This window comes from Molothrus ater, chromosome Z, assembly GCF_012460135.2.
Source record: "Molothrus ater isolate BHLD 08-10-18 breed brown headed cowbird chromosome Z, BPBGC_Mater_1.1, whole genome shotgun sequence".
Lineage (NCBI taxonomy): Eukaryota > Metazoa > Chordata > Aves > Passeriformes > Icteridae > Molothrus > Molothrus ater.
Window position 1 is genome coordinate 9,860,194 of NC_050511.2, and position 25,375 is coordinate 9,885,568.

The following is a 25,375-nucleotide window of genomic DNA, read 5'->3' on the forward strand; positions in this document are numbered from 1 at the left end:
CATTGGTTTAGCAGTTGTTGGTGACAAGGTTGATTTATTCCCTTCAGAGCAAAAGAAAATAAATAAAAACAACTTGTTATCAGGGCTGTGCTATGAAATGCCTTTCTTGCAGGATGCCTCCCCTATGCTGTTTATTGTCTTTGTGGATTGGGCTAGGATCATCATTTTGGTGAACTGCATAGTATTAACTTAGAAGATGACAAAATTACTGGTCTTGATTCTATCATGCTGGTCCATGCTTCAAGTCCTGGGCAGGTCCTGCTTTAGAATCACAGAATAGCTGGGGGCAGAAGGGATCTCTAAAGATCATTGCCACAATGAGGAGGGGCACTCTCAAGTAAATCATGTTGCCCACAGCCCCATCCAGCCTTAGCTTGAATGTTTCCATTGGTGATGGATGTGGTGATTACAAAGATCTGAGACCATTATGAGCACCTTTGAACTTCTTCTGGTCATTGTACTCCCCCTTGCTGATGGAGTTCTCCTGCTCCCTGTAGCTGGCAGAGGCATGCTTCCTTCATCTGTCCAGCAGCAGCCCACAGTGACCTGGACCAGGGCTGATACAGCACCTTGAAACAGCCACTGCTGCTGCACTGCAGAAAGGAGTGGGGCTTCCACGGTGCCCCTCTTTCCCTCTATCACCTGCAGCAGCCAAGTCACCTCATGATGCAGATATTCCTCACACACTTCTATCCGTTTGGCTGTGTCCATGTTGGCCTGGTCATAGTGCTGCAGTCTGGGCTAGATGGTCAGCAGAGCCAGGAAGAACACAAGTCTTGGAGCCAAGGCCTGGTGGATGGAAAGGGAGCTCATCAGGTTTGGGTGGGAGGCAGCAGGGGGCTGGGAACACCCAGGATGTCCCCAAAGCCTCTCTGAGCACCTGCCGCCATTGAGAGCCCTAAGCTCCTCGTCCAGCCCAAGCACAGTTCTGTGGCCTGTCCTGCCCTGAGGTACTTGCGTGTCTTAGAAACGCCCTGGGCATTGCCCTCATCCCTCTGCAGCCCAGCACTCCTCTGCATGCATGCTCACTGGTCACCAGAATCCAGGTGTGCTGGGGCTGGTGATGTCCCTGGTGACACCTCCTGCTGTGACCCATCCTCCCTGATGTCGCAGCCACCAGAGCCACATCTCCCAGGCTGGCAAGCCCCAGCCTTCATCTCCACCCCTCAGTGGGTCCTGGCCATCCTCGCCAAGCTCCCTGAGGCTCTCTAGGCCAAGCAGGCAGAACCCCGGGCCTGTAACTGTAACTAACACAGGGGTTCTAAGTGGATGTCCCCTGCTTACAGAGTGAGGTGTGACTTTCTCTGGGCCAGGTGGGCTGACTCTGGGCTGTTTTGCAAAAAGTTATGAAATCCTAGGCAGGGACAAAACTATTCCCCTCTCTCCTCCTCTGCAATCCCTTGTGCTGGGGGCACGACTTGGCCTTGTAAACCCTGGTGATCAAGCCAAAGTATCAGTGATGTTCCCTGAAAAAGTGGAAAAGATCCTGTGATTCTCACTTACAGCTACCAACTTGCTGGCTGCAAGGGCAAGCCCATGAGCTGGTGGGGATATGCTGGGACCCACATCTCCCTGCTCCCCTGGGATTCCCCTGGTTCAGGAGAGCCCTCTGTACTCCATGTTGGAGCGCTCTGCTGTGAATTGTGCCTCCCACAAACAGGGCCTGTTTTCCACGATGTAACAAAAGCCTTTCCAGACCCCTCAAAAGCCTTCTCTGCCCTTGCTGCATGTGTGCCAAGACTGGCATGGGCGCAGTGTTTCTGCCGGGTCAGCAAAACCATACACCCAGTGCTCCTGTTCAAAGTCTCCCGGAGGCAGGAAGGGTGTGTGTTGGGGTGTCGGTGCCTGTAAGTGGGAAGCGCCCTGAAGTGCCTTTCCGTGTCAACCTCGTTGATATGGGGCTGGACTGGAGGTGCCAAGCGGAGGGAGCACAGAACCACCGAGGGCGGGACACGCTGCACACCTCGCCCAGCCCCTGCTCCTCGAGGTGGCCGTGGGGACGAGGCCAAGCTCCCCTGGGCGCAGGCTGCGCCCCCACAGGACCACGGGCCTGCCGAGCCGGGAGGGACCCACGGGGACCATCGCGTCCAGCTCCTGCACAGGCTCCCCCACGGCTCGCACCGTGCGCCGGAGAGCCTTCCCCAGACCCTTCTGGAGCTCTGCCAGGCTGGGGCTGCGACCCCTTCCTTCATCGGGTAAGCTGTCCCGGTGCCCGCCCGCCCGGCCGGGGCATTTCCCGGCATCCAACGCCGCCCGTGACTGACGGGCCCGGGCCCGCCCCGGGACGCGGCTTCCGGCGGCGGCGGCGCGCGCACGTGTGACGTCATCGGCCCCGGAAGGGCGGCGGAGGGGGAAGGGGCCGCGGGGCCCGTCCGGTCCGAGCTCCGGCTCCGAGCCCGGTCCCGTGCCCCCGCTCCCGCCGAAATGACGCTCGCCGTCTTCTTCGGGTGCACCTTCATCGCCTTCGGGCCCGCCTTCGGCCTCTTCATCTTCACCATCGCCCGCGACCCCCTCCGCATCATCATCCTCATCGCCGGGTCAGTCAGCCATGGGGGCTCCGGTGCCGCCGGGCTGCGGGACCACGATCGGCTCCGGGAGCGGCGTGAGCGGGGCGGGGCGCTGGGACCAGCTCCGGTGCTGCTACCAGAACCATCGTGGCGGGGGCACTGATTCTGTTGCTGGTGCTGGTCCCAATTCGGATGTAGTGGGCTGCTGGTCCCAGTGCCTCAGCACGATCACTGTAGTCGCTACAGGGGAGCTGGTACCAGTGCCGGTGGTGGTACGGTGTGGGCGTGACAGGGGTGCTGGTAGCAGTATGGGTGTGACAGGGTGGTGGTGCCATCAGGGCTGTGATAGACATGTGACTGGTGCTGGCTGAGGCACCATCGTGGCTGCAGCAGGCACGCCAGTGCTCACGCTGGTGCTGTTGTGGGCTCACTGGAGTCACCAGTGCTCACGCTGGTGCTGTTGTGGGCTCACTGGAGTCACCAGTGCTCACGCTGGTGCTGTTGTGGGCTCACTGGAGTCACCAGTACCCGTGCTGGTGCTATTGTGGGCTCAGTGGAGTCACCAGTGCTCATGCTGGTGCTGATGTGGGCTCAGTGGAGTCACCAGTACCCGTGCTGGTGGTGTTGTGGGCTCACTGGAGTCACCAGTACCCGTGCTGGTGGTGTTGTGGGCTCACTGGAGTCACCAGTACCTGTGCTGGTGGTGTTGTGGGCTCAGTGGAGTCACCAGTGCTCACACTGGTGGTGTTGTGAGCTCACTGGAGTCACCAGTACTGGTGCTGGTGGTGTTGTGGGCTCAGTGGAGTCACCAGTGCTCACACTGGTGGTGTTGTGAGCTCACTGGAGTCATCAGTACCTGTGCTGGTGGTGTTGTGGGCTCACTGGGTCGCCAGTACTGGTGCTTGCTGGTGGTGTTGTGGGCTCACTGGGTCGCCAGTGCTCACACTGGTGCTGATGTGGGCTCACTGGAGTCTCCAGTACTCACACTGGTGCTGCTGCTTGCATGACAGGAGCACCGATATTGTTTGTCTTACTGTCACAGCACATTGTAGACACAAAAACTCATTCAGTATCAGTGTGGTGTTGGCAATGGTACTGGTGTGTGTGTGCAGCTGGGAAACTGGTAGCAGTACCACTGTGGGACCAGAAAGATGTGGTACTGGAACTGGTACTGGCATGGATATGAGCCTGGTGCTGGTACTGCTGTGGGCACAACAGGAGCACTGGTGCCAGTTCTGGTGACCAGTGGGGCAGGTGTGCAGGCACAGCAGTGTGTGTGCCTGCCTGCACCGGCCCTGCGCTGGTACCAGAATGGCACTGGTGCTGGTTGGAGAGTGGGCATGGCTGGGGCACAGCTGCCAGTGCCAGTCCCAGCACGGCAGGGGCTCTGGCACAGCACCGGTGCCAGCAAGCTCTGTCTCTTACAGGGCTTTCTTCTGGCTGGTGTCACTGCTGCTCTCATCCCTCATCTGGTTTATCGCAGTGAAAGCCAGCGACCCCCAGGATGAGCGGCTGCAGAAGGGGCTCCTGATTTTTGGGGTGATGTTCTCTGTGCTGCTGCAGGAGGCCTTCCGCTTCCTTTACTACAAGCTCCTCAGGTAACGGCATCTCCCCCACTGTGCCAGTGCTGCTGGATGCTCTTCCCAGCTATGGTGGTCCCAGGTTTTGCCTGGGAGCTGCTGGACTGGGGGGAGTGTCAGGTGTGGTGGGAAGCTGCCTCAGTGCTTACCCCGAGCACGTGGGTGGCACCTGTTTCAGTGTGTTGACCTCAGTGGGTCTCAGGTGGTGGGACAGAGCAGCCCTAAGGTCTGGAAGATCTGGTGCCCTGATTGAGCAGCCTGGGTCACAGTCTCAGAGCAGCCTGGGCAGCTTCCAGCCTTCCTGATACCATTGTCTTGGAGTGCAGGGGTTTTTGCTGTCAGGGGAGGACGTGCTGCATTCTGTCCTGTGGATGGATGGGCACTGTGCTGGGGCTGGTCAGGCAGGCACAGGGAGGTGTCCTTCATACTCCCTGGTCTTCCTGGGAGAATGCAGGGGGGGAGCAGTGTGGGCAGGCTCCCTGCGGCAGGGCACTGCCGGAGGCGGGCAGGCAGAGGGTAGCAGAGCTCCACGGAGCAGCCTCTGACATAAAACCACTGCGTTTCCTTTGCCTTGCGGATCTCCGGTCCCAAGCACTGCTGTCCTCCCTAGGCTGAGGACCTGCCTGGCATCCTCCTCACCTATCACACCTCTAGTTGTCACAAATTATGAAGCCTCTCCTCTCACAGTTTCTCTCCCCATTGAATTTTTCTAACTCTTTGAGCTCTTCCTGCACCTCCTCCATTGTTAGTCAACATCTTCTTTAAGTGCGGAGATCACGTACAGCCTCCCACGCCTGCAGTGGGGCTGCTTTCCATGCGGGGGTGCTGCTTGCCTTACACCCAACGTCCTGCTCACACCAACCCTGCTCTGCCGGGCTGGCTGGCACCCGCATTCCTCTGTGGAAAATCTTTCTGTGTGGCCTCACGTGATTTTCACATGCCTGGTTTGTCTGGTGGTACAGTCACACGGACAGTCTCCATGGTGGGTGTTGCTCGGGGAGGGGGAGGTTGCCAGGAGGGTGGCATGATGCAGAGTGAACAGTGCACCATGCCTCAGGAGTTGGCTTGGCTGTGCTGGACTCCAGTGTGCTCTCACTCCACAGGAAGGCCATTGAGGGGCTGGTGGCCCTCAGTGAGGACGGCTGCTCCCCCATTTCCATTCAGCAAATGGCATATGGTGAGTGCTGTGCAGAGTGGAGCACCCTGACTGTGGGGCAGGAGGTGAGGCTGGGAAGGGCTGAGGATGGTGCTGGGAGCAAAGGGAGATTTCTCATGCCAAAGCTTGCTCAGAGGTGCATGGGGTGACCCTTGGGAGGTTCAGAGTTTAACAGTGTCCCTGTCCTGGCAGTGGCTGGTGTGGGCTTTGGTCTCATGAGCGGCGCCTTCTCCATGATCAATCTCCTGGCAGACGCGTTAGGGCCTGGCACTGTGGGCATCCATGGGGATTCACAGCTGTATTTCCTGACCTCAGGTGAGTAACTGGCACCCTTTGCTCACATCTCTGCCCCACCTCAGATGCAGCAGATAAGGTGCTGGAGTTTTCCCTCTTACATTGTCTTGTCCATGCTGCACCCACATTTACCTGAGACCCTTATAGTCCCCTGTCACATATCTCTGTGGCAAACCCTTCTTGCTGTCCCCTGTGGCCCTCCCTGATCTTCTTTTCATGTTCCCCACATGTGGAGTCTGACCCAGCACCTCCCAGTCCAGCCAAGGTGTTTCTCTACTGTCCCTTTACTGATTCATCTCCATCCCTTCCCCAAGTCTGCTGGCTAGGTCAAGTGGGTGATTCCCTGGTGACACCTCTTCTTCTCCTTGCAGCTTTTATGACCATGGTGCTGATTTTCCTTCACACCTTCTGGGGGATCCTCTTCTTTCACGGCTGCGAGCACCGGCGCTGGTGGGAGATCGTAGCAGTCGTTATCATGCATCTCACTGTTTCGGGGTTGGTGAGTAACTGGGAGCAGGGCTCTGTGCTGGGACCTGCATTCAGAGTACTGGTCCCTGTGCTGGCAGGAAATAGCCTTCGGCACTAGCAAAGGAGCTGGCCCTTCACAAACCATATCCTGGGGTTGGTGCCGCCTGTCCCACTCCGTTTGCTGAGGTGATGACACTGCCACACATCCTGTCCCTGTCCTCTCCTGCCTGCTCACCCTTCTCTTCTTGTGCCTCTCTCTGCAGTCGTTTTGCAACCCCCTGTACATGGGCAGCCTGGTGCCCTCCTACCTGCTGATGGCTGCTGCTGCTGCCTGGGCTTACCTACTCTCGGGGGGATCCGCGCAGAACCTGCGGCGCTTCCTGCTCTGTAAGTGCTGCTCCAGAGAGGGGGTGGGGGACACTTTGGGTCTCATGGGGTACCCGGACTGGTGCTGGGATGGTGAGAGGTTGTCCCAATGTCTCAAGCAAGGGCATCACCCCCTTCTCTCCCAGAGCAGAGGAGCAGGTGGTTTTTGAGGCCATTGTCAGGTTGTTGCCTCTCCTGGGGGAAGTGGGGTAGAGTTTGGGGAAAACTCACTGTTTCTCTTGTTGGTTCCTGCAGGTTTACGGAGCGGAGCCAGCCCCCAGCCAGGATCCTGAGGCCCTGCAGGATGTTCCGGTCCCCAGTCACCCCTCCCCTCCCCTCCTATCCTGGCGGCAGGATCGGCCATCACCTTCTTTGCAATATCTTTTCTCCTGGACTGGGGGACCCTGGCCAGCCCTGGTGGGGCAGGCACTGGGGTCCAGCTGTGGCAGCCAGCTGACCAAGTGTGGCTGAGACTGGCTCACTCCAATGCCCCTTTGGGAGTCCCCATAAAACACCTCAGTTTTGGGGGACCCAACTTTGCTGGCCCTGCTGTGAGCTCGGCCCCAGTTAGCCTGCCTGTGACTGCCGGAGGCTTGAGCCCAAAGAAACCCATCGCTTCTCCCCCCGCTGCCACAGATGTGCTGCCCCCCATGCCAGGGCAGGGGGCCTGCATTGCCTCCTCACTGCAGGGTGGAGGAAGGGGCTTTGCAAAGTGCTGCCGTGCCCTGGGTCGTGGCTGACTGCTGTAGTGCTCCTTTTTCCACCTCTCTGCCCAGTCCTGCTGCCCCAGGAGCCACAGCCCTGGCAGGGGTGAGCTGGCATCCTGGTGCAGCAGGATGGTGCTGGGGGACCCGTGGGTACTGACACCATGCAGGATGGGAGGAGGAGAGGGAAAAAGACAGTATCCAAAGGACCCAGTGGGCATGGAGGGTGGTGGAGGGCTTGGGAGGAGACACAATGCCACAGCTGTTGCCGGCACAGATTTGGGAGGGGGTTCAAGGGACCATTCCAATGGATCATTGCCCTCTCCTGTTCTTGGGGATTTTCAGGCGGGTACCAGCCCTGGTTCTGTGCCACAGGGCTGGGAGGGAGAAACTGCCATCGGGCTGAAAAGGCAGTTTTATCCACAGTGGGCTTTTATACCAATAAAATTAAGTACCACAGACAAGCGGGGTTCTGTGTGGCCAGCAGTGCTGCCCTTGTGGGGAGGGTACAAGCAGTGGTAACAGTGGCTTGTGGTGGTGTGGCTGGAGGGGGATGGTCTGGCAGTTGCAGACCCTGTTTGCCTGCAGGCCTTGCACCTGCACCGTCCATCCTAACAGTGGCTGAACTCTAATTTTACAGCTTTAGGGTGGAGGCCGCTGAGGGCTGTAGATCGAGAGGTTCCTCTCGCACACAGGGCCAGTTTATTTCGGTTTTGTCACCGCCATAAAGCTCCCTGGGACTTGGCTTCAGCTCCACAGGAGCCATCATGAAAGGTGGGAGGTGGCCATGGATCTAGGGTTGTCCTGGCAAATCTAGCTGTGATAAAGCCAGAGGTGAGCTGGGTGGGGGCTGCCCAGTGAGCAAGAAGTGGCTCTGCCACCTTCAGCTCTGCCTTTCTTCAGCCTTACCAAGCCACAGCTATGTTTTTCCAATGCTTTGCACAAATAAGAGGAGGAAGAAGTCCCAGAGTGATGGAGGGCAGGGCTGAGCTGTAGAAGAAGCCTTGTGCTGCTTACTCTGGAGCTCTGCCCGGTGCACAGAGGCTGATGCTGTCTTTGCCGGTTGGGAAGGGGTCCCTGCCCACCCCTCTCCGCTGTGATTCCAGCTGAACCAGGGTGCTCTTTCCTGCCCCACAGCTTCCCACAAAGGCAGCAGAGACAGCTGGTACCATGGGAGGATTTTACTTTTTTTTTTTTTTTTTAAGAGTTTTTACCTTTTTTATAACAAAAATATCTATTGGGGCCAAAATGCTGCCCCCCAGACAAACAGTCCATGTGGGCAGCCCATGCAGCCAAGGCATGCTGGAGCACTGGTCTTCTTTGACCTGGGGTGGGAGTGAGGGGAGTTGGGGTGACAGGCTGAGCCAGTGGGGCTGGGACTGCCCCAGAGGTGTGGAGTTTACGCAGTGTTCTCGGTGCTGGCTGCCGTGTAGATGACCTTGGATTTGGTCGGCGAGTCCAGCCTGGTGGGGAAAGAAAGGGGGAAACTGTTAGACCAGGAGGGAGGTCTTGTTGCCTGAAACCACCATTAAACCCTCTTCTTGTGGGGGTCCTGGACCCATCCTGCCCCCAGGCGCTGTCCTCCTGTGTCTCCCCATTGCTCACCGTGTGTTCTGGCTGCGGTGCTTATAGATGTACAGCAGGAAGGCCAGTGCTGTGACAGCAAAGAGCACCCCGAAGAGCACAGCCAGCACATCTCCTGCAAGCCAAGCACAGCCATGTTACACTGGGGGTGGTCCCCTGCAACTACTGGCTAAGAGGAGGCAAGGAGGCAAGGAGCAGGCTGGTAGCCCAAGGGCAGAGGGGACACAAAGGACCAGCCTTGGCTGGGCATGCTTACCTGCGTGAAATGAGCTGGAGTGTCCTTCTGAAAAGGAGACAAAGACTGGAAGATGAGAACCAGCAGCGTGGATGCTAGAGCAGCCCTAGGAACCCACTGTGGCTGCCCGCCCCCAACTCGGCACGTGGCTTGCACAAGACCCCAGTTCCCAGGCAGGTACACCCCATGCCCACCTTCCCCTGCTTTGTGCCAGCCCCTCACCTACCTGCTGTTGCTGAATCATCACTACCTGTAAAGAGAGACAACACAGTCAGGGCAGAGCCTTTGAAGTATTTGGGGAGGGAAGTCTCAAGCCTGAAGGCCTTTGGGTTCCACTTCTAAAGTAGAGCTGCCTACAAGACTCCCATCAGCTGCCACATCCCCAGAAGCTCACAGCATCTTGCTGCGGGAAGCCCAGCCCTGACACCCTGCCAGAAGCATGAGAAAAGGGGAGAAAAAAGGATCCCTGAACCACACCTTAAATTAATTTTGCTTGGTTTTTCTTGCTAGACCATGATGCAAAAGGTACAAGGGTTGATCTTTGCTGTTTATAGCTTAGTTTTCATTATTTCATCTTTCCCTTATGGTATGTGGTCTCTATCGCGCCGATGGTGTCTTTTCTATCGCCTATTCTAAGACTAGTAAATGCTTTAGTTGGGTTTTAAAGAGCTGCATTATCATCAGTACATGGCTCGGGTATGGTGCACAGGGTGGCTCTATCTATGGGCTCTATGCAGCTCCATGGCTGCTGCAGAAAAGCTGCCACCTCCACCCGGCAGCTGGGGACAGGAGTGCTTATCCCGAGCTGGGGGTGACTGGCAAAAAGATCAACAAGCAATGGCACACCTGAGCCTTGCTGAACCCAGCCAGAAACCCCCCACTATTGCTGCTACAGCCAAGGAAGCAGGCAGGGTGCTGAGCACTGCAGCACCCCATGACTGCACAGGAGACCCCAGAGAGGCACCTGGACAGAGCCCAGCAGGCAGCAGCTGTGGGGACAGTTGTCTGCAGTGAGATGGTCAGCAGCTCCCAGGGAGGAGGCAGCCACGCATTGCAGGTAGGGCACCTGGCATGGGGATGGCTTGGTGGCCCTGCATGCTGGGAGGGAGCTGTGCTGGACAAATGTTTGCCCAGCATGAAAGCATGGCTTTTAAAGAGCTGCATTATCATCTGTACATGGCTTGGGTATGGTGCACAGGGTGGCACTATCTATGGGCTCTATGCAGCTCCATGGCTGCTGCAGAAAATCTGCCACCTCCACCCAGCAGCTGGGGACAGGAGTGCTTATCCCGAGCTGGGGGTGACTGGCAAAAAGATCAACAAGCAATGGCACAGAAGGTGCAGCTGCAAGCCAAACAAAATCTGACCCCAAAGCACTCCATCTCAGTGCTCAGCAGCCCCAAGGGCTAAAGCAGGCAGTTAGCACTGACATGGGGAGAAACCCCCAACAATCCTGTGCACGCAAGGCAGGGGACCAGTAACCTCATCCAAGAGTACTGGGACATTCTCCTGGCACTTCTGGAGCAAGACCTTTGGGGCTTTGTTACGGTGGGGATTTTTGTATAGAAATAGCAAATAATGAAAAAAAAAAAAAGTAGAGCTGGCCAACTCCCCCCTTGCCCCAGTGTTGGGAGGCTTTGGAACAGCTTCTGCAAGAAAGTAGTAAAAGAAAGGCTTGGAGGTAAATGGAAAATATGATAAAGTATCTAAGAGGTTTACCAAAGATAGAGCATGCCAGCCTAACCCGATATCCTTCTTTGATAAGTGATATTCTAGACAAAGAAAATGTGGTAGATTTTATCTCTCCCAGTTTCAGTGAAGCATTTGATGCAGTGCCACATGGGAAACTGCTAGCCAGGCTGAAGACCGCAGTGATTAAAAGCCTAGAGCCATTAGCAAGCAGGCTGCAGGTGGAATGGTGAGGGAAGTGCCTTGCACCACATTGTGTGGTTATTGAGGCATTGCCCAGAGGCCTGGGACCAACCCTGTGCTGTTCCTATTAGTCACCCTCACAGAAGGTGTAGGAAATGCCATCAGAACAGAAAACGAACAGGATGTTGAACAAAACCCCCCCAGTGACCTCAGGGAGCAGCAATGGGCAAAAACTCAGTGATGCAGAGCAATAGTCTCACCTGATGATTAATAGTCATTTCTACTCATGCCTGGAAATCACCAATGCAAGAAAGGCCTTCAAGGAGAAATAGAGGGTGGGCATTCAGGGACCCCTCAGGCAGGGGACTGTGTGCCTGGCCAGGATGTGTGAGGCTGTGCTGACAGAGCACAGCCTTCAGGAGGGGTCCCCAGCACTGCCCGTCCTGCAGGATTTGTGGGAGGGGTGTTCACTGCAAGCTCGTACCTCTGGTAGCTCCTACTGAATTTATCTATTGCATTTGGGATTGAAGTAGCTAGCTGGGGTGCTAGGACCTGCCTCTTTGCTCTTGACCATGCATCCTCTAGTCCTGCTACTGTTAGATCTGCAAGACTAAGGATGAAATAAGTTTCTATAAACCAGTCTTCCCCAGGCAGGGTGAAGGAAGTGCAGAAATGGGAGAGACCAGGACCCCAAGACCATTGCTGTCACATGTCACTTGCTGGGGAGGTCTAACCCATGCTGTGTTTCTGTAGGATACACGAAGCACTGAATCCTGCTGCTGCCCCCATCACTGCATCCCTGCTGCTGGGAGCAGCCTGAGCACACTCAGTCACTCCTTACCAGGAGTGTGTTTCACTGAAGGGGAGGTCTGGAAACTCGCCAGCACCCGCCGCCCGTGCAGGCTCTGCACTGGCCGGTAGTTGTTCTGCAAGAGCTCGTCCTCAGGGCTTTTCAGGGTCGAAACCAGCACTGACATCTGGAAGGAGAGCAGTGTGAGCATAATAGCATATAATGTATGTGGGAATAACATCCCACTTTTGGGAGCAGATGAGCTGCAGAGCCCTGGCACAGGGCACCACACCAGCTCACGGGGAGAGGCTGGGAAAGACCCAATGCAGAGCTCATTGCCCTGACAGACCTGGTGATGAGAGAGCAGCATGGTCTGGTTGAAGATTGTCCACTTGACTGTCTGGTAGCAGGGAGGGGTGGTCAGAGAGCCATTATAGTGAAAGTAGAGTTTCAGGTTGGCAGGCAGCAGACCTGCAATGTTGAATCCGGGCACCAAGGTTTCTTGTCCTGGGAGATGAAATATAGTGGGAGTCAGACTGGTACAAACCCCTTGGAGGGCAACAGCATGAAGATCATGGGCAGTGTGGCACTGCATGTGCTGCAGCTTTGCTGAGCAGCTGGTTTCTCTGCTGGGCTGCAGCCCCTGACACAGAGTACGAGGTGGGACAGGGCCTTACCTACTTCTTGGATTTCATGCAGATGCTTAAGTATTTCATGGTAGTATTGGTTCTCCCCATGCCCAACCTGCAACACAGAGACCCCAAGGTAACAGCAAGGCCACGGGACAAGATGATGATGGCAGCAGGGAGGTACTGCTCCTTGAGAGAGGCACCTTATCCCAGTGACCCCTTCATTCTTATCAGGGCTGATCTGCCCTTTCTCTCCCCTTCTTCCAAAGTATATTTGCACCTCTGTCAGTCTCCAAAACTGGGTCCAACTCTACCCACCCCAATCCCATCCTCCCCTTGCTGTTCCATGAAACTCACCTCCAGAAAGGCTCCCAGTACAGCCAGGCCATCTGGGTGAACCATTGCCTCTGTAAAGCTGTCATACTTGGTATTGTAGTGGACCACATGGATCTGGAAGGGAAAAATGCAATCCCAGTGCTCGATGGACACCACTGGGAGATGCTCACTCCCACAGGGCTACAGCCTGCTGACACAAGGGCTGTGAGACATATGCAGGTGTGATGAGTACCACTACAGGGAAGGGAAAATGCTGGTGGGCCCAAGAAAGTCTGCTGGTGCAAAGCAGCCAGCATGAAGCTCTGCCTGCAGGAACTTCCCTGCTCATGAACAGCAAGTCAGCACTCGGTCCTGCATAACAGGGGCTAATACTGCAGAGCCAGGCTCAGTTTGAGGACAGCAGCTAGAGAAGGAGGGATAAAACCAGATGGGAGCTGGCAGAGCAAGAGGACAGTGTGTACAGAGTAAACAGTCCCTGTAGCTCTCAAAGCAGGCTCACAGCCTCCAGAAAAGCTGGCTTCCACAGCCTGGGGACTGCCCCAGCTCCTGCACCATCAGCCCAGGACCAGGCATCTGCATGAGTCTGGCTCAGCACCAAAGTGTGGCCTGCTACACCAAACTCCACTGCTGCAGAGCTGCCCAGGACCCTGGCCAGGAATTACAGCCCACATCCAGTGACAGCCAGAGCCATGGGTGAGGAGCAATGACAGCATTCCAGCACCTTCTGTGCCCAGCACCACGAGGGGAAATGTGCATCCAGCACCGTGAGGGCTCCTCACCTCGGCAGCAAAGCGGCGCCCATTGACGGTGTGCTCCGAGCCGGGTCCTGCCGGGGAGCCCCAGTGCAGGTGCAGCTGTGCAGCTCGGTACTGCTGGGCATAGCCACCAACCAGGGCCAGCGAGTCGGGCAGCTCAAGGACAACTGCAGAGCCAGAAGGAAGAGGTCAGTAATACAACACAAAGCCCAGCCCATTCCACAGGTACGCAAAGGAGGCGTCTCGAGGGAAACAGTCGCTCTGGGCTTCTAGAAGCTGGTCATAACAGAAAACCTTGCTTTCCATTTGTCATGAGGCTGTGGGCAGGCCTGCCAATGCGGCAGAGTTCAGCTTCTGACCTAAGGTTGTAGGATACTGCAGTAAATATGTCAGCTTCAAAAAGAGCTGCTATGAAAATGCTGGAAGGTGAAGAGCCCCTCCACAAAGACTCCTGGGGCCAGCTCCAAGCTAAATGTTATCCAACAATTAATTCAGTAAGTGATAATAATATAAAGAGACCGTGAACAGAATTCATAGAGAAGGATACTGGCAGAGTGGTGGATATCTATGAGAGCAGGGCAAGGGGACAGAGAGCTGCAACTCTTGGCGAGCTGGGACCTTTCAAATAAAGCAGACGGCAAATGTATGACAGCACTGGAGCTAGTGCCACAGAAGCATTAAATATTTTGAAAGTACTTAGAGCTAAAACTTTTGCCTCTTTGGATACAATAAATTCATACTTTGATTTTTCTTTACTTTAGTGTGGTTTGTCCAGCTATTTTGGACTTCTGCAGCAATGTGGCAAATCTAAAACTGAGTTACCTGGACATGCGGCAAAAACATCAGGAGCATGCCTGGACCCTAAGAAAGGCTGTCCTATTCTTTTAAGCACCTTTTCCTAATTTTTAATGTAAAATCTTTTCCTTTTTCCTTTATTAAATGGGGTGTCCCTTAGTTACATCACTAATAGGGCACAGATTTGGGATTAACCATGTAACAGGGATGTGATGAGTCATTGGCCATCTCAAGTTCCTTGCCACTGGGTTCAGAGATAGAAAACTCAAATACAGGAAGTGAGAAACTGTTCCCTCCCTATGAATTTATCTGTTTTTACACTTCTTTTGTATAGGTAAACCATTGTCTTCTTTCTCCTAACTACCTGAGTCATTTTCAGGCCCTCAAAAAAGCTTATGTAACATATACACTTTGTTACCAAAATGAGTAACTGTACAAATAGCTAACTAGGCTTGCAACTTTTTATTTATTTATGGCCTTTCATAAGGCAGACCAGTGGTTGCCACAATAAAAAAGGCGTCTTAAAAGCCTTGTGAGAAAGTACTTCCCCTCTCCCCAACGAAAATGCTCTCACTGCTTTTCTAAACACCAAGCAACACCAGATGCCAGGGTGTTTAAAATAGCAACTACTGAGCTCAACTAGTTTAACTCTGCAGGCACATTAGGGCAGGAGGCCACAGTATAGAGCTCTGTGCATGCAGCACGCAGCTGATCTGTCCACACACAGCAAGCCTGACCTGTCAAGTTTGCTGTATACACAGGTCAGCTCCATCTCGTTGGCTACCAGGGCAAGGAGGTGCCTTATCACACCATCAGCAAGTTCTTAAGTCCCTTTCTCCATAACCCTTTCTTAGCTCAGGGGCTGGCAGATATCAGCGTGCACAAAACATTCTGCCTCCTCCAAGAAAAAGCTGGTAACAACCAGGTCCAACCATGCTCAGCTGTGGAAAAATGTGGTTTTCCTCCATATCTGGAGTACAGAGGCTGGTACTAAAATAAGATGAATAAGTCATGTCCAAAAGTTGTTTACAAAAACCATGCTAGTATTGGAGAAGGGAAAACAAAAACCTACGAAAATTTCTTAAGATCTTGAGATAGAATCCTCAAGTACAGGCAAAGTAAGGTGGCCAATGTTGTGCCCTAAAAGACAGGTGTAAGTAGCTTAAAGTCTAAGCCACATCCAGAGACTGATGAGTCCTTTGAAAGTGAAATGCAGAGGAGGAACCAGTGGCTGAAAATGCACATCAGAAATGTCAGGGACACATTTTTAAAGAAGATGTGGAGTTAACAAATTTCTGAAGCCAGCTCCCAATGGCCCTGGACACCTTGGGGCTTCTCACCTTGTCCAGGAAAACAAATGGACATGTAAAATTTCTACAGCCTGTTGCTTCCCTTTTGGCCTAGAAGGCAAGAAGGCAGGCAAGCAGCCTGCAAGACAATCTGCTTCCCAGAGCCCAGGGTAAGGGCACCAGAGAAGCCTAGTCCTGCTGGGAGAGTCTGAGCATCCTCTCCTTGTGCTCCAGCCCCTGCAGCTGCCTCTGCCCCCACCTGTGTGCCCATTGTTCTTCAGCTTGAGCAGCTGGTTGGCAGGCAGGCTGTATCCAGAGAGCTGGATGGGCCGCAGGTCAGGGCTGAAGATGGCCTGGGCTGTGTCAACATTGATGGGTGACTGCTTGGTACCCCCGCAGTCCAGGTAGTCCGTGCTCCAGTGCTTCAAGTCTGTGAGAGAAGGAAGGGAGGGACTGTCAGTGAGATCCTCAGGGTGAGGTGACCTCCAGAAATAAGGTTTGGGGGTGCTGGGGAAGGGGACTTGCACTGGCCAGGGAAGTAGCCATGCACATAAGTTTAGTTTCCATGAAGTTAGCTTGGGAGCAGCTTTATGTCAACATGTGACTGAACGCAGCTGTATCAGGAAAGGTCTCAGAGCATGGTGAGCTGCCAGGAAAGTCTATTTTAGGGGTGTTTAGGAAGAGTGCAAGAAGATCATTTACAAGTGGATTTGGCAAGTGGAGGAGCTGCTGCCCTGCAGCTCATCACACACTGGCTGCCCTGCACAGCCTGGCCTCTGGCAGGTACCACCCCAGTGCTGCTGGAGCAAGGTACCACAGTGCTCCTGGGCTCTGGGGCAAAGGGCCAGCTGACATGGCTGGGCTGGCTGCTGAAATGGCCACCTCTTCCCAGCACCACAGCTGGGATAAGCATGGCTGATGCCTCAGAAACCCCTCTTTGCACTGCAGAGGGCTGCTTCTAGCATGTCATGGGCCAGTGCAAACCCAGGCTTGTCCCCAGGCCAGCCCCTCACAGGACCCCTGTAAATATGGAGCTGGGTGTGAGTGGCTGAGCCAAACCCCAGAGTGATGGGGCAGTAAAGGGTGTATCTGTCACAGCACTGTGGTGATGCCCATCATGGGTGCTGTGGAGAAGCCCCCCAGGCCTTCCTGGAAGGGCAGGGCCAGGCAGGATGGGGAGGGAAGGTGACAGAGGGCAGAGGTGAAGACAAGCTAATCCCTGGGCTGGTCAAAGTCCCAGCATGGGCTGCAAGTCCAGCATGGGGAGAGCAGCCTTTTCCCCCGCTTGGCACAGGGCTGGGGAGCTCTCATTCAGGGAGGAGCCCTTCCCTGAGGGTCATCCCCCCACACCCACGGGGCTGGGAAGGCCCTCATTGGAGCTGCTGCTTCCTGGTGAAATCAGATCAACCTCTGGCTCTTCAGCCCATCCATGCCTGAGTGCGGGCACTGTGTCAGGGTCAGGCAGGAGGGAAGGGTGAGTTGTGGAGTGTGCACGGAAGCCTTGTAATAATTAACCACAGCTGGCTCTGTTCCAGGATCTGCTGGGTGGTAGGAAAAAAGCAGAAGTAACTGCAGGGTATTTACCTTCATAGCTCCAGTGGCTGTGGCCTTGAAAAAAAAGAAAAGAAAGAACCACATGAATGGAAGGGAAAGGTTGTCAGCAAACACACCTCTGCCAGGCAGCAGGTCTCTGGGCTCCCACTGCCTTCCATCCCCCTCCCCACCTTTGCTTTCCCCTTTCCCACTTCTCCCTCTGTCCCAGCAAAGGGCATATTCCCAGAGGGTATTGCCTCCTCGGAGCGTGTGTAAGTCCCTTGCAGTTGTCAGTCAGAGGGAAAACCCCGGGGCTGACATTTTGTCATCATCCTCAAAAAAGAAAAATCAGAGATACTGGCTTCCATTACTGAGCACCTGTACCAGCTCCAGAGCAGCTGGAACCTCCCACTGCCCAAAGACAAGGCACTTCACAAGGGCAGCTCTCACACTCCATGAGGAGTTTGGGCAGCAACGTGCACTGGACCATGCAGACACCCTCCTCCCACCTGGGAAAGCTCTCCTGGCACTGACAGCAGAGGAAAGAAATGAGCATCAAAACCTTCTCTTTACATCAGTGAGTGCCCCTGCAGTGGAGATGGACTTTCACAGGAAAATGTGCCAGGCCAAATGCTCAGCTCTTGTCCCCAGTTTTAGTTCATATGACCACCCAAATGCCCCCACAGAGCTTCATAAGGTTCTACCACGCAAAACCCTTTCCTTTGGAAAAGCAGGAGAGAGGATGAGGGATCCCATGACAGGACCTCTGCATTTCTTGTGTCACCCATGGGTCACTGTGACCACAGCAGGGCAAATGTGACCTGAGCTTCCCACAGCTGGTGGTGTACCAGATCTCTAGATCTAATGTGCAAATCTAGAGGGGAAAAAACCCTCCTGGGAAGGTCCTGAGAGTACCCAGTACTTAAAAGGCTGGCCCTCACACTGTTGCTCTCCTTAAGGGCTGCCAGCAATGCCTGGATTCTTGGCACATCACTGGATCTGGCTCTAGAAGTGCACCAGAACCTCTTCTCAGATGCCCCTGACCAAACACCTTAGCTATCACCAGCCCTTCTAAACAACCAGCTCCAGGCAAAGGGATGTGGGGCTCAAATTTGCCCCAGGCAGGAAAACATGGCCCAAAAGGATAACGTGCCTGCTCTGGCTGGCGCAACAGGTAGTTCATAGGCTCCTCCTCTGATTTATCCTTACCAGCAAGTTTGTCACTACGGACAGGCTGTTGGCACTTCCCAACCCTTGAGTGCAGGAGCAGAGAGTGCCAGGATGGGACAGGTTTGGAGAAAAGGGGGACATTCATACAGCAGCAATGACATGGAGGAGCATTTAAGAGGTACAGCTGAGCCCAAATATCATCTCTGTCCCTCGGTGGGGCCATTTGGTGGGGGTCTGCCAGCCTGGCCAGGATGCAGGAGGGTCCCAGCAGGAGCTGCTCTGGCCCCTATCCCTGCTGCTGACAAGAGCTATTGACATGCCACTGCTATTAATAGGAGTGGATTCCAGCTCAGGGGTGAGAAATGAGGAGGCAAGCTTTCCCAGGCCCAGATGTCCCATGCAAGGCCCTAAGCCCAGCAGGATTCTGCCCTGCACTCAGTGAGGATCCAGGCATGGGCACTGCTGGGGGTCTTGGTGCATCTGCTGCTCAGGAGCGTGGATGACCACAGCCAGGCTGGAATGGGAAGGGCTGGAGGGCATTCAGGGGCACTGTGTATTGCAGAGATGGGAACAGATCTTGGGGCTCTGTCCTGGGTGGGTGACTCACTTCTGTCACAGTTCTGATGTTCAGGAGCAATGCTTAGGGATCTCTTTGGTATTCCCAAAGGCATGGGAAGAAGGAATAGCAAGCAGAGGACAGGGCAACCTCTGCTGCGTGCACCAGGACACATGTGTCATGGGACAGACTGCAGTGCCCTCTCCATGTCTGCTTGCATGGATGCACCCAGCTGTGCTACAGCAAGCTGAGATTCACTTATCCTGCCCACCTTGCTCACACAAAGGGTACGTGCTACCCGGACACCAACTTTGCACAAAATCCAGAGAACATGGACCCTTCTCCAGAAACACAGTATATCTTCTCTGACACTGCTCCCACTCTCCTACCCCTCGTGGCACTAGCTGCACAAAGAAACACTCACACTGGGGCAGTCCTGGCACAGGTAAGGCACAGCACCCCAGGGGTGGCACATGGTTCACTGCACATGCCTCTACTGGCACAGCCTGCCCCGACACCCCACTTTTTGCTCACCTCCAGGGACTCTGCCTGGACAGAAAGCAGCTCCAACATCGTATCACAGATTGAGCAACAGCCCCGTGCTGACACCTGCCCTGCTGTGTCATCACTGTACCAATTACCTCAGGTTCCCACATCTCCCAGCACATGCCTATTCCCGCAGCCGAGGGGTCTCTGGACCCTCCTCACAGCCTCCTGCCAGCTCAGCTCGGCAGCTCTGGACACCCCGAAGGCTGTAGCTGCACCCAGGAGCCAGTTCAACCCACTCCAACCCAACAGACTTCCCCAGGGATGTCTCAGCATCAAAACCAAAAGGATCTGTGAGCTCTTATACACCCACTGAAGTCCCCTTGAGTGTGTTTTCCCATCCCGTGGATCTGGGTGCAATGATGGCACAGCCAGGCCGCCCCCTTCAAGCAGGCGTCTCTCAAGCGCAGCTGTGCAGGGTTGGGCCCCCCTGGCACACGCACCGAGCGCTGCAGGAGAGCGCCGAGGCGAGCCCTGGGTCGGGCTCTCAGCATCGGCCCCTGCCTCGGCACGGCTCGGAGCAGCCCTGCACAACTCCTCCGATCCCTTCCACCTGGGGGCATTTGCAATCTCGCATCCCTTTTCCGTGAACATTAACCCACTGCCCTGCCCAAGTGCCGATTTGCATAATTCCGTCTGCCTCCCACACCTCCCGCCGGAGCACGTCCTCTCCTCCCAAAAGCCGTGCGATGCCAGGTCTCCCTCCTGCCGGGCTGCTGCCGCTCACCACTAAGGACGTGGCTGCCCCTCGGCAGCGGGTGCTGCAGCTCTTGGCATGCCCTGCCTTTCCTCTGAGCACCCACCGGCCCGGCAGGGACTGCAGAGCTCTCCCAAAAACGTGGGGGGACGCAGCCCCGGTGATGCGATGCGCACAGCGGGAGATAACGTGCAAGAAGAGAGTTCCTTTCAGGGGTTCCAGCAGGAGAACACAGCAGGGTGCTCACAGGATCTGCCTGCCCTTGCAGGCAAAAACGCCTCCGTTCCCAGCCGCGCAGAGCCCGCCGGTTCACCTGAGTGCCGCCTGCCACCCGCCTTTCCCCAGCGGCCCGCGATCCAGCCAAGTTTCCCACGAGCTTCCCCCCTTCACACACTCCCTTTGTGCTTTCTCCTGCTGTCCTGCTGTTCCTTGCTCCCATTCAGCCCTCCCATTCTGGGATACAGGCTTTGCTGCAAGTGCCAGCTCCCTTCCCTCCTTGACATCCAACACCATCCAACAACACTTTCCCGCCGAGCTCAGGCGGACGCTGCCATTACCAGCGTGCTGCTCCGCATGTCCTGCAGTCCGGGAGGAAGGGTAGGAGCAGCTTTTGGCAGCGTGAGGAGCCAGCTCAACCACTGGCTGCTGTGAATTCCACTTAGGAAAGGCACTGATGCAGCAAGCTGCACCCAGGAGACCTCACCAAGGGCACGCAGGGATGGACTGTGCACCCAAAGGACTCAGGATCATTTGCACAGACCAGGAGGCAACCCGCAGCAGGGCCAAACAATAAGGAAGGAGTTTGCCCTATGGGTCTGCACCTCCCATCCTGACTGTTTCATATTTTAGGGTCTATGCAGTCTGAGGCTGATGCAGAGCACCTGATAACACTGAAACACGTGCTGCTCACGGCGTGGATGCTGCCTGACAGCAGCACAGCCACTCGTGCTCTCTGCTCGCCTTGAACTCCAGAAGCTCAGTGGCTCGTGTGTGGCACGCAGGACAGCGAGCTCACTTCCAGTTCTTCCCTCCTGCTCTCTTATCAGCTGGGCACACTGTGCCTTGTGCTCAGACACAGGGAGTGCTGGCATCCTGCCAGAGCCTCCTCTTCCCACTGGGACCCAATCCTGAGCCACACCTGGCTCAAAGCCCCATGGGATGAGTTCAGCTCACAGATGCCAGACCAGGACCACCTTGCTGTCCCAGGCTACAAAGGGATCAGTGGAGCTCATGGCCCAGAAGAGAGGGTCAGTAGGGTGCTATTCCCGAGGGTCAGTAGGCCAGGAGGTACCAGGCCATGCAGAGATGCACAGAGGCAGGTCTCAAAGTAGGGACCAGCCACAGCAGCCAGGTCCCAGCCTACAAAACACATGCAAACACCATGTCCCTTGAAGGCAGTGACCTGATTGCGGGACCTGGACTGTGCCACTGTGCTCACACTGCCCAAAGCCAGCTCTCCAGCCTGTGGCAAACACGGTACAGGTTCTGGGCAGGGGCGTGCATGACCCAAGCATGCTTCTGCCAAGCCCCACAGAAACTGTCTCTGTGGGACGGCTGTGCCATCCCAGCCCCATCTTCTCCCTGGTTTCTCCTTCCAGACCCACCCCATGCAGCAGCACCCATGTACTTTCAGCCCAGGACACCACCCCATGTGCTGCCCATGGGGGCACTGATCCCTCCCAAGCCTGGCTGCATTAAGGTCCCTTGTTGTTTATAAACTCTGACCTACTGCAAGCCTTGGGATCAGCCTTTAATCTGCCACTGGCAGCACAGGTCGCTGCAGGGATTGTTCTTTGTTTTCCTGGTGGAGAACTGCTTGGGCTGTGGAGCCCAACTGTGCCAGGTCCCCCCAGGAGGGCCAAGGGTTTGGGTGGAGGAAGGCATAGGACAGGCTTTACTCCAGGGCATGTTCCTGCTCCTTCCAAACCCAGCTGCCCCAACAAGTGTTGGGGGAAACAGGAAACAATCAGAGTGCTGTGGAGAAAGGGCCATCCCAACAAAAGGGAAGAAAATGGGGAAATCCCAGAGGACAGATCTGTGCTTGGAGCTGGGGGGAGAGATGAATAAGAAGTATTAAGCAAGAAAAATAGGTTCACTTGGAGAAAAAGGACATTGGAGAGTGAGCAAGAAGGGGACACTGAGGGCAAGACACATCTGAATAAGAGAGAGAGGAAACAGGGAAAGGGAGATACTGTTTCCCAAAGACACACTTAGCGTGGGACTCAGGTCTCTGGGCAAGCCAGAGTCTTCTCAGGGAACAACCCCATGGCAAATCCCTGAGCACGTGCCGAGTCCATGGGCTGGGAAGCCACCAGCCCTACCTCATGCACTAGCCTCGAGGAAGAGGGAACCAGCTCACCACCCGGCAGAGGTGCTGAGACACGCAGGTCCTGGCAGCTGGCAGGAGCCTTGCAGGGTTCCAGCCATGACCTGCTTCTCATGGGATTCCATCCAGAACTTCAGCCTCTTCACACTGGTATAGCATGGGCTAACTTGCCTGTTCCCTACTGACCTCCTGGCCACCTCCTTTCCCCTTCTCCATCCCAGTCCTCCCACCCAGCCCTCCCAAGCCTCACGCAGTGTCCAGCCCCTCGGCCAGCGCAGCACACCGGCATGCTGAACGCCCGACACCCTCCCACCCTGTGGCCTGGGTTACTTAATCTCTGTGGCAAGAACCGTCTGCATCCCCATCTCTGTCCAGGCTCAGCCCGGCAAGAGCGGCTCTGGTAAGAAAAGTGATTCATTGGAATAACAAAAGCAGCTCCTGGCACAAAACAATTCCTGGTCCTTACCACAGGGCAGCTGTCCTGGCACAGGTCAGGACAACTCCTTACCAGAGGCAAAACCAAGGACACGCTATGAGGCTGAGACCCGGGAAACAAACCTGTGGGCAAAGTGGGAACAAGGAGCATGAACAGGGACAACAACATCCCTGTGCAGGACTCAGCCCCAGAAGAACAAATCCACAGCACTCCCCCAAAATCCCTGCAGAGCGCTGGCTATGCCTCCAATCAGAAAAGGGACCAACACCAAAGACCCAGGACTTTTTCCCTGAACCTGTAACTCTCAAAGCCCCCACAGCACCGGCAAGTCATCTCACGGGGAGGAGGAGGAGGGGCACACAACCCTGCAGCCCTGCGTTCTGTCACGTCCCCCGTCCCCCATCGTCAGCCCCCATCCAGCTCTGCAGCAGGGCCAGACCCCGTTCCCAGTGGGCCGCGGGGGGACGAGGTGGGCGCAGGGAGGCCCAGCCGACATCCTGCAGGGTGAAGGGGACCGGCCGCCGTTCCCCAGCCGGGTGCGGGGCTGGAACCTCCGGGCTGTCCCCGGGAGCAAGCAGGGACTGCTTGGTGCACAGCCCCTGTAGCCCCATCTCAGGAAGCTCTGAGCCCCTCAGTCTGATGCGAGAGGGACTTAGCGAGGGAAAAGGGCTGCGGACAAAGCGAGGGCCCAGCCCCTGGGCAGGGGTCGGGCCAGTCGAGCCGCACGGGAGTTGGCGGGAGCAGGGACAAAGGCAGGGACGTGCTGGGGGGTGCAGCGCCCGCAGCTGGGCGATGCTGGGGGGTCGCATCTCCACAGGGGCACCTCATCCTGGGGCGCACCTGGAGCCCTAACACGGGTGCAGCAGGAGGTACAGCAGCCCCGCCACCCCCAAACCAAGCAAGGGGAAAACTCCCTGGCACTGAGGATACCTCTGCACAAAGCATCAGACATCCCAAATCCAGCACGCCTTGCACTGGGGCGCTCCACTCATCAAAGACCCCCAGCCCAGCGAGGAAGGGAACCCTGCACATCAGGGCACCCCATGCATCAGAGACCCCAAACTCAGCATTGGGGTGCTGCACGCATCAGGCTGTTGAGGCACTGGCGACCCCAAACTAAGCTCCGAGGCGCCTCGTGCACGGGGACCCCAAAGGAGCAGTGGGGCGCCCCACGCCTGGTGGAGCCCCGCGCACCGAGGGACCCCCCGCTCACCTTTCCCCGCGGAATGCGGGGTCTCTTCGCCGCCGTGTTCCTGTTCGGAGCCGGCACGGCCCAGGGCGGGCAGGAGCAGGAGCGGGAGTAGGAGCGAGACCCGCAGCGCGGCGCGGTTCATCTCCGGCAAGTGCGCGGGTGCGGGACGGCGGCTCCGTGCCTGCCCGCCCGCCCGCCCGGCCGCACGTAAGTGAGAGCGGGCGGGGAGGAGGAGGCGGCTCTGACTCACGCCTCCGTTACCTTTTATAGGGGCTGGAGCCAAAGTCTGCCGCCGCACGGTCCAGGCAGGTGAGCCGCCCGGCGCGGGACTCGAACGCGGGACTGCCCCGGGGGTGCCCCCAGCCCAGCCCAGTCCCCCTCCAGGACACGCGGGGCAGCCGGGGCGGGGGAGCCCGGTCGGCTCCTCAGCCCCTTCAGCTACGGGCGTTCCCTCTCCTCACCGATGCTTCAAGGACCCATCACGGGTGGGGGGTCCCTCTCCCCAGCAGTTGGTGAAAGACCCCTCAGCCATTGGGTGTCCCCTCTCCTCAGTGATGAGTGAAAGGGCTCTCAGCACTCGGTGTCCCCTCTCCTCAGTGATGAGTCTGGGATCTGTCAGCCATGGGTTTCCACTCTCCTCAGCAGTGGTTGTCTGCTCTCCTCAGCTATGAAGCTGGCACCCCTTGGCCGTGACTGTTCCCTCTCCCCAGTGGTCAGTCAGGGATGTCCTCTCTCCTCAGAGTTGAGTGAAGAGCCCTTTGATAGTGGTTGTCCCCTGCCCTCAGTAATGGTGTTGGGACCCCTGAGCAAAGGGCCTCTTAGTGGTGGGTGTCCACTCTCCTCAGCAATGGGTGAAGGACCCTGCCCTATTGAGGTGCAGACCCTCCATGGCAGTCCCCTCTCCTCAGTGGGGAGTGAGGGACTCCTCAGTGGTGGTGTCTCCTCTGCTTGCTGATGTATAGTTCAGAAAAACATTTCTATGGAGGCTAGACGATGGAACATCTCCACTCTGGGCAGAAGCCTTTCTCCTGCTCCTCAGAGGTGTCAGGAAGCATGTGGGTGCTGCTCAGTGTACGTATACAGTGTGCCTGAAACCAAAAAGCTTTGAACAAGGTCCCGCACCAAAAGTGACCAGGCACATGGACAACAGACTGTGGTCCGTGTTGGTAAATGCAAAGTGCTGCACATTTGGTGTAATCAAGGATGCACGGCACGAGGGTGGGCTTTAATCAGCTAATGAAACACATTAGAAGAGACCAGAGACCCGTGGTAATGTCAGCTCACCACTTGCCAAGAAAAAAGTGAAGTCAGCATCAGAGATTATCAAGAAAGAAACAAAACCCAAACCAAAACAAAAAGTCCACCCCATCCTGCTGTTGAATAAATCTTGGGTGAAACCTCCTCTCATTTTTTGCCCATGGTTTTGTTTCTCCGATCACAAAAGGGTCAGGAACAGAAACAGCATGTATGGGGGCCCCAGGACTGTTTGGGGGCGAGAGTGACTTTCATGAAAAGAAGGAGCAAAGCAGGCATGGCTGCCCAGCCTGGTGGAGTGAACT

At 56.0% G+C, this 25,375-nt stretch overlaps 2 protein-coding genes across 2 annotated transcripts; one reads left to right on the top strand and one right to left on the bottom strand.

Moving 5' to 3' along the window:
* Positions 1-2,346: 2,346 nt before the first annotated feature.
* On the top strand, positions 2,347-7,539 carry LOC118699707 (gamma-secretase subunit Aph-1b-like). Its single transcript, XM_036403812.2, has 7 exons — positions 2,347-2,537; positions 3,935-4,105; positions 5,191-5,264; positions 5,436-5,558; positions 5,909-6,036; positions 6,269-6,392; positions 6,627-7,539. Exons 1-7 carry the CDS (start codon positions 2,425-2,427, stop codon positions 6,662-6,664), a joined length of 771 nt encoding a protein of 256 aa, XP_036259705.1. The 5' UTR covers positions 2,347-2,424; the 3' UTR covers positions 6,665-7,539.
* A 734-nt stretch (positions 7,540-8,273) lies between these two features.
* Positions 8,274-23,973, bottom strand: CA9 (carbonic anhydrase 9). Its single transcript, XM_036403811.2, has 12 exons — positions 23,838-23,973; positions 16,945-16,968; positions 15,620-15,790; positions 13,301-13,443; positions 12,543-12,635; positions 12,234-12,300; positions 11,906-12,063; positions 11,608-11,743; positions 9,121-9,144; positions 8,916-8,942; positions 8,681-8,774; positions 8,274-8,538 (listed from the first exon to the last, which is right to left on the bottom strand). Exons 1-12 carry the CDS (start codon positions 23,956-23,958, stop codon positions 8,475-8,477), a joined length of 1,122 nt encoding a protein of 373 aa, XP_036259704.1. The 5' UTR covers positions 23,959-23,973; the 3' UTR covers positions 8,274-8,474.
* Between the last annotated feature and the right edge of the window lie 1,402 nt (positions 23,974-25,375).

Bases quoted from the DNA above. Each gene is read 5' to 3' on its own strand.
- CA9 (XM_036403811.2), bottom strand. From the start codon at position 23,958: ATGAACCGCGCCGCGCTGCGGGTCTCGCTCCTACTCCCGCTCCTGCTC. The intron at 12,064-12,233 runs GTAAGGCCCTGT...TTCATCTCCCAG, and splicing joins GCATGAAATCCAAGAAGTAG to GACAAGAAACCTTGGTGCCC. The intron at 8,539-8,680 runs GTGAGCAATGGG...TTTCCCCACCAG, and splicing joins CACCGCAGCCAGAACACACG to GCTGGACTCGCCGACCAAAT.
- LOC118699707 (XM_036403812.2), top strand. From the start codon at position 2,425: ATGACGCTCGCCGTCTTCTTCGGGTGCACCTTCATCGCCTTCGGGCCC. The intron at 2,538-3,934 runs GTCAGTCAGCCA...TGTCTCTTACAG, and splicing joins ATCATCATCCTCATCGCCGG to GGCTTTCTTCTGGCTGGTGT. The intron at 5,559-5,908 runs GTGAGTAACTGG...TTCTCCTTGCAG, and splicing joins GCTGTATTTCCTGACCTCAG to CTTTTATGACCATGGTGCTG.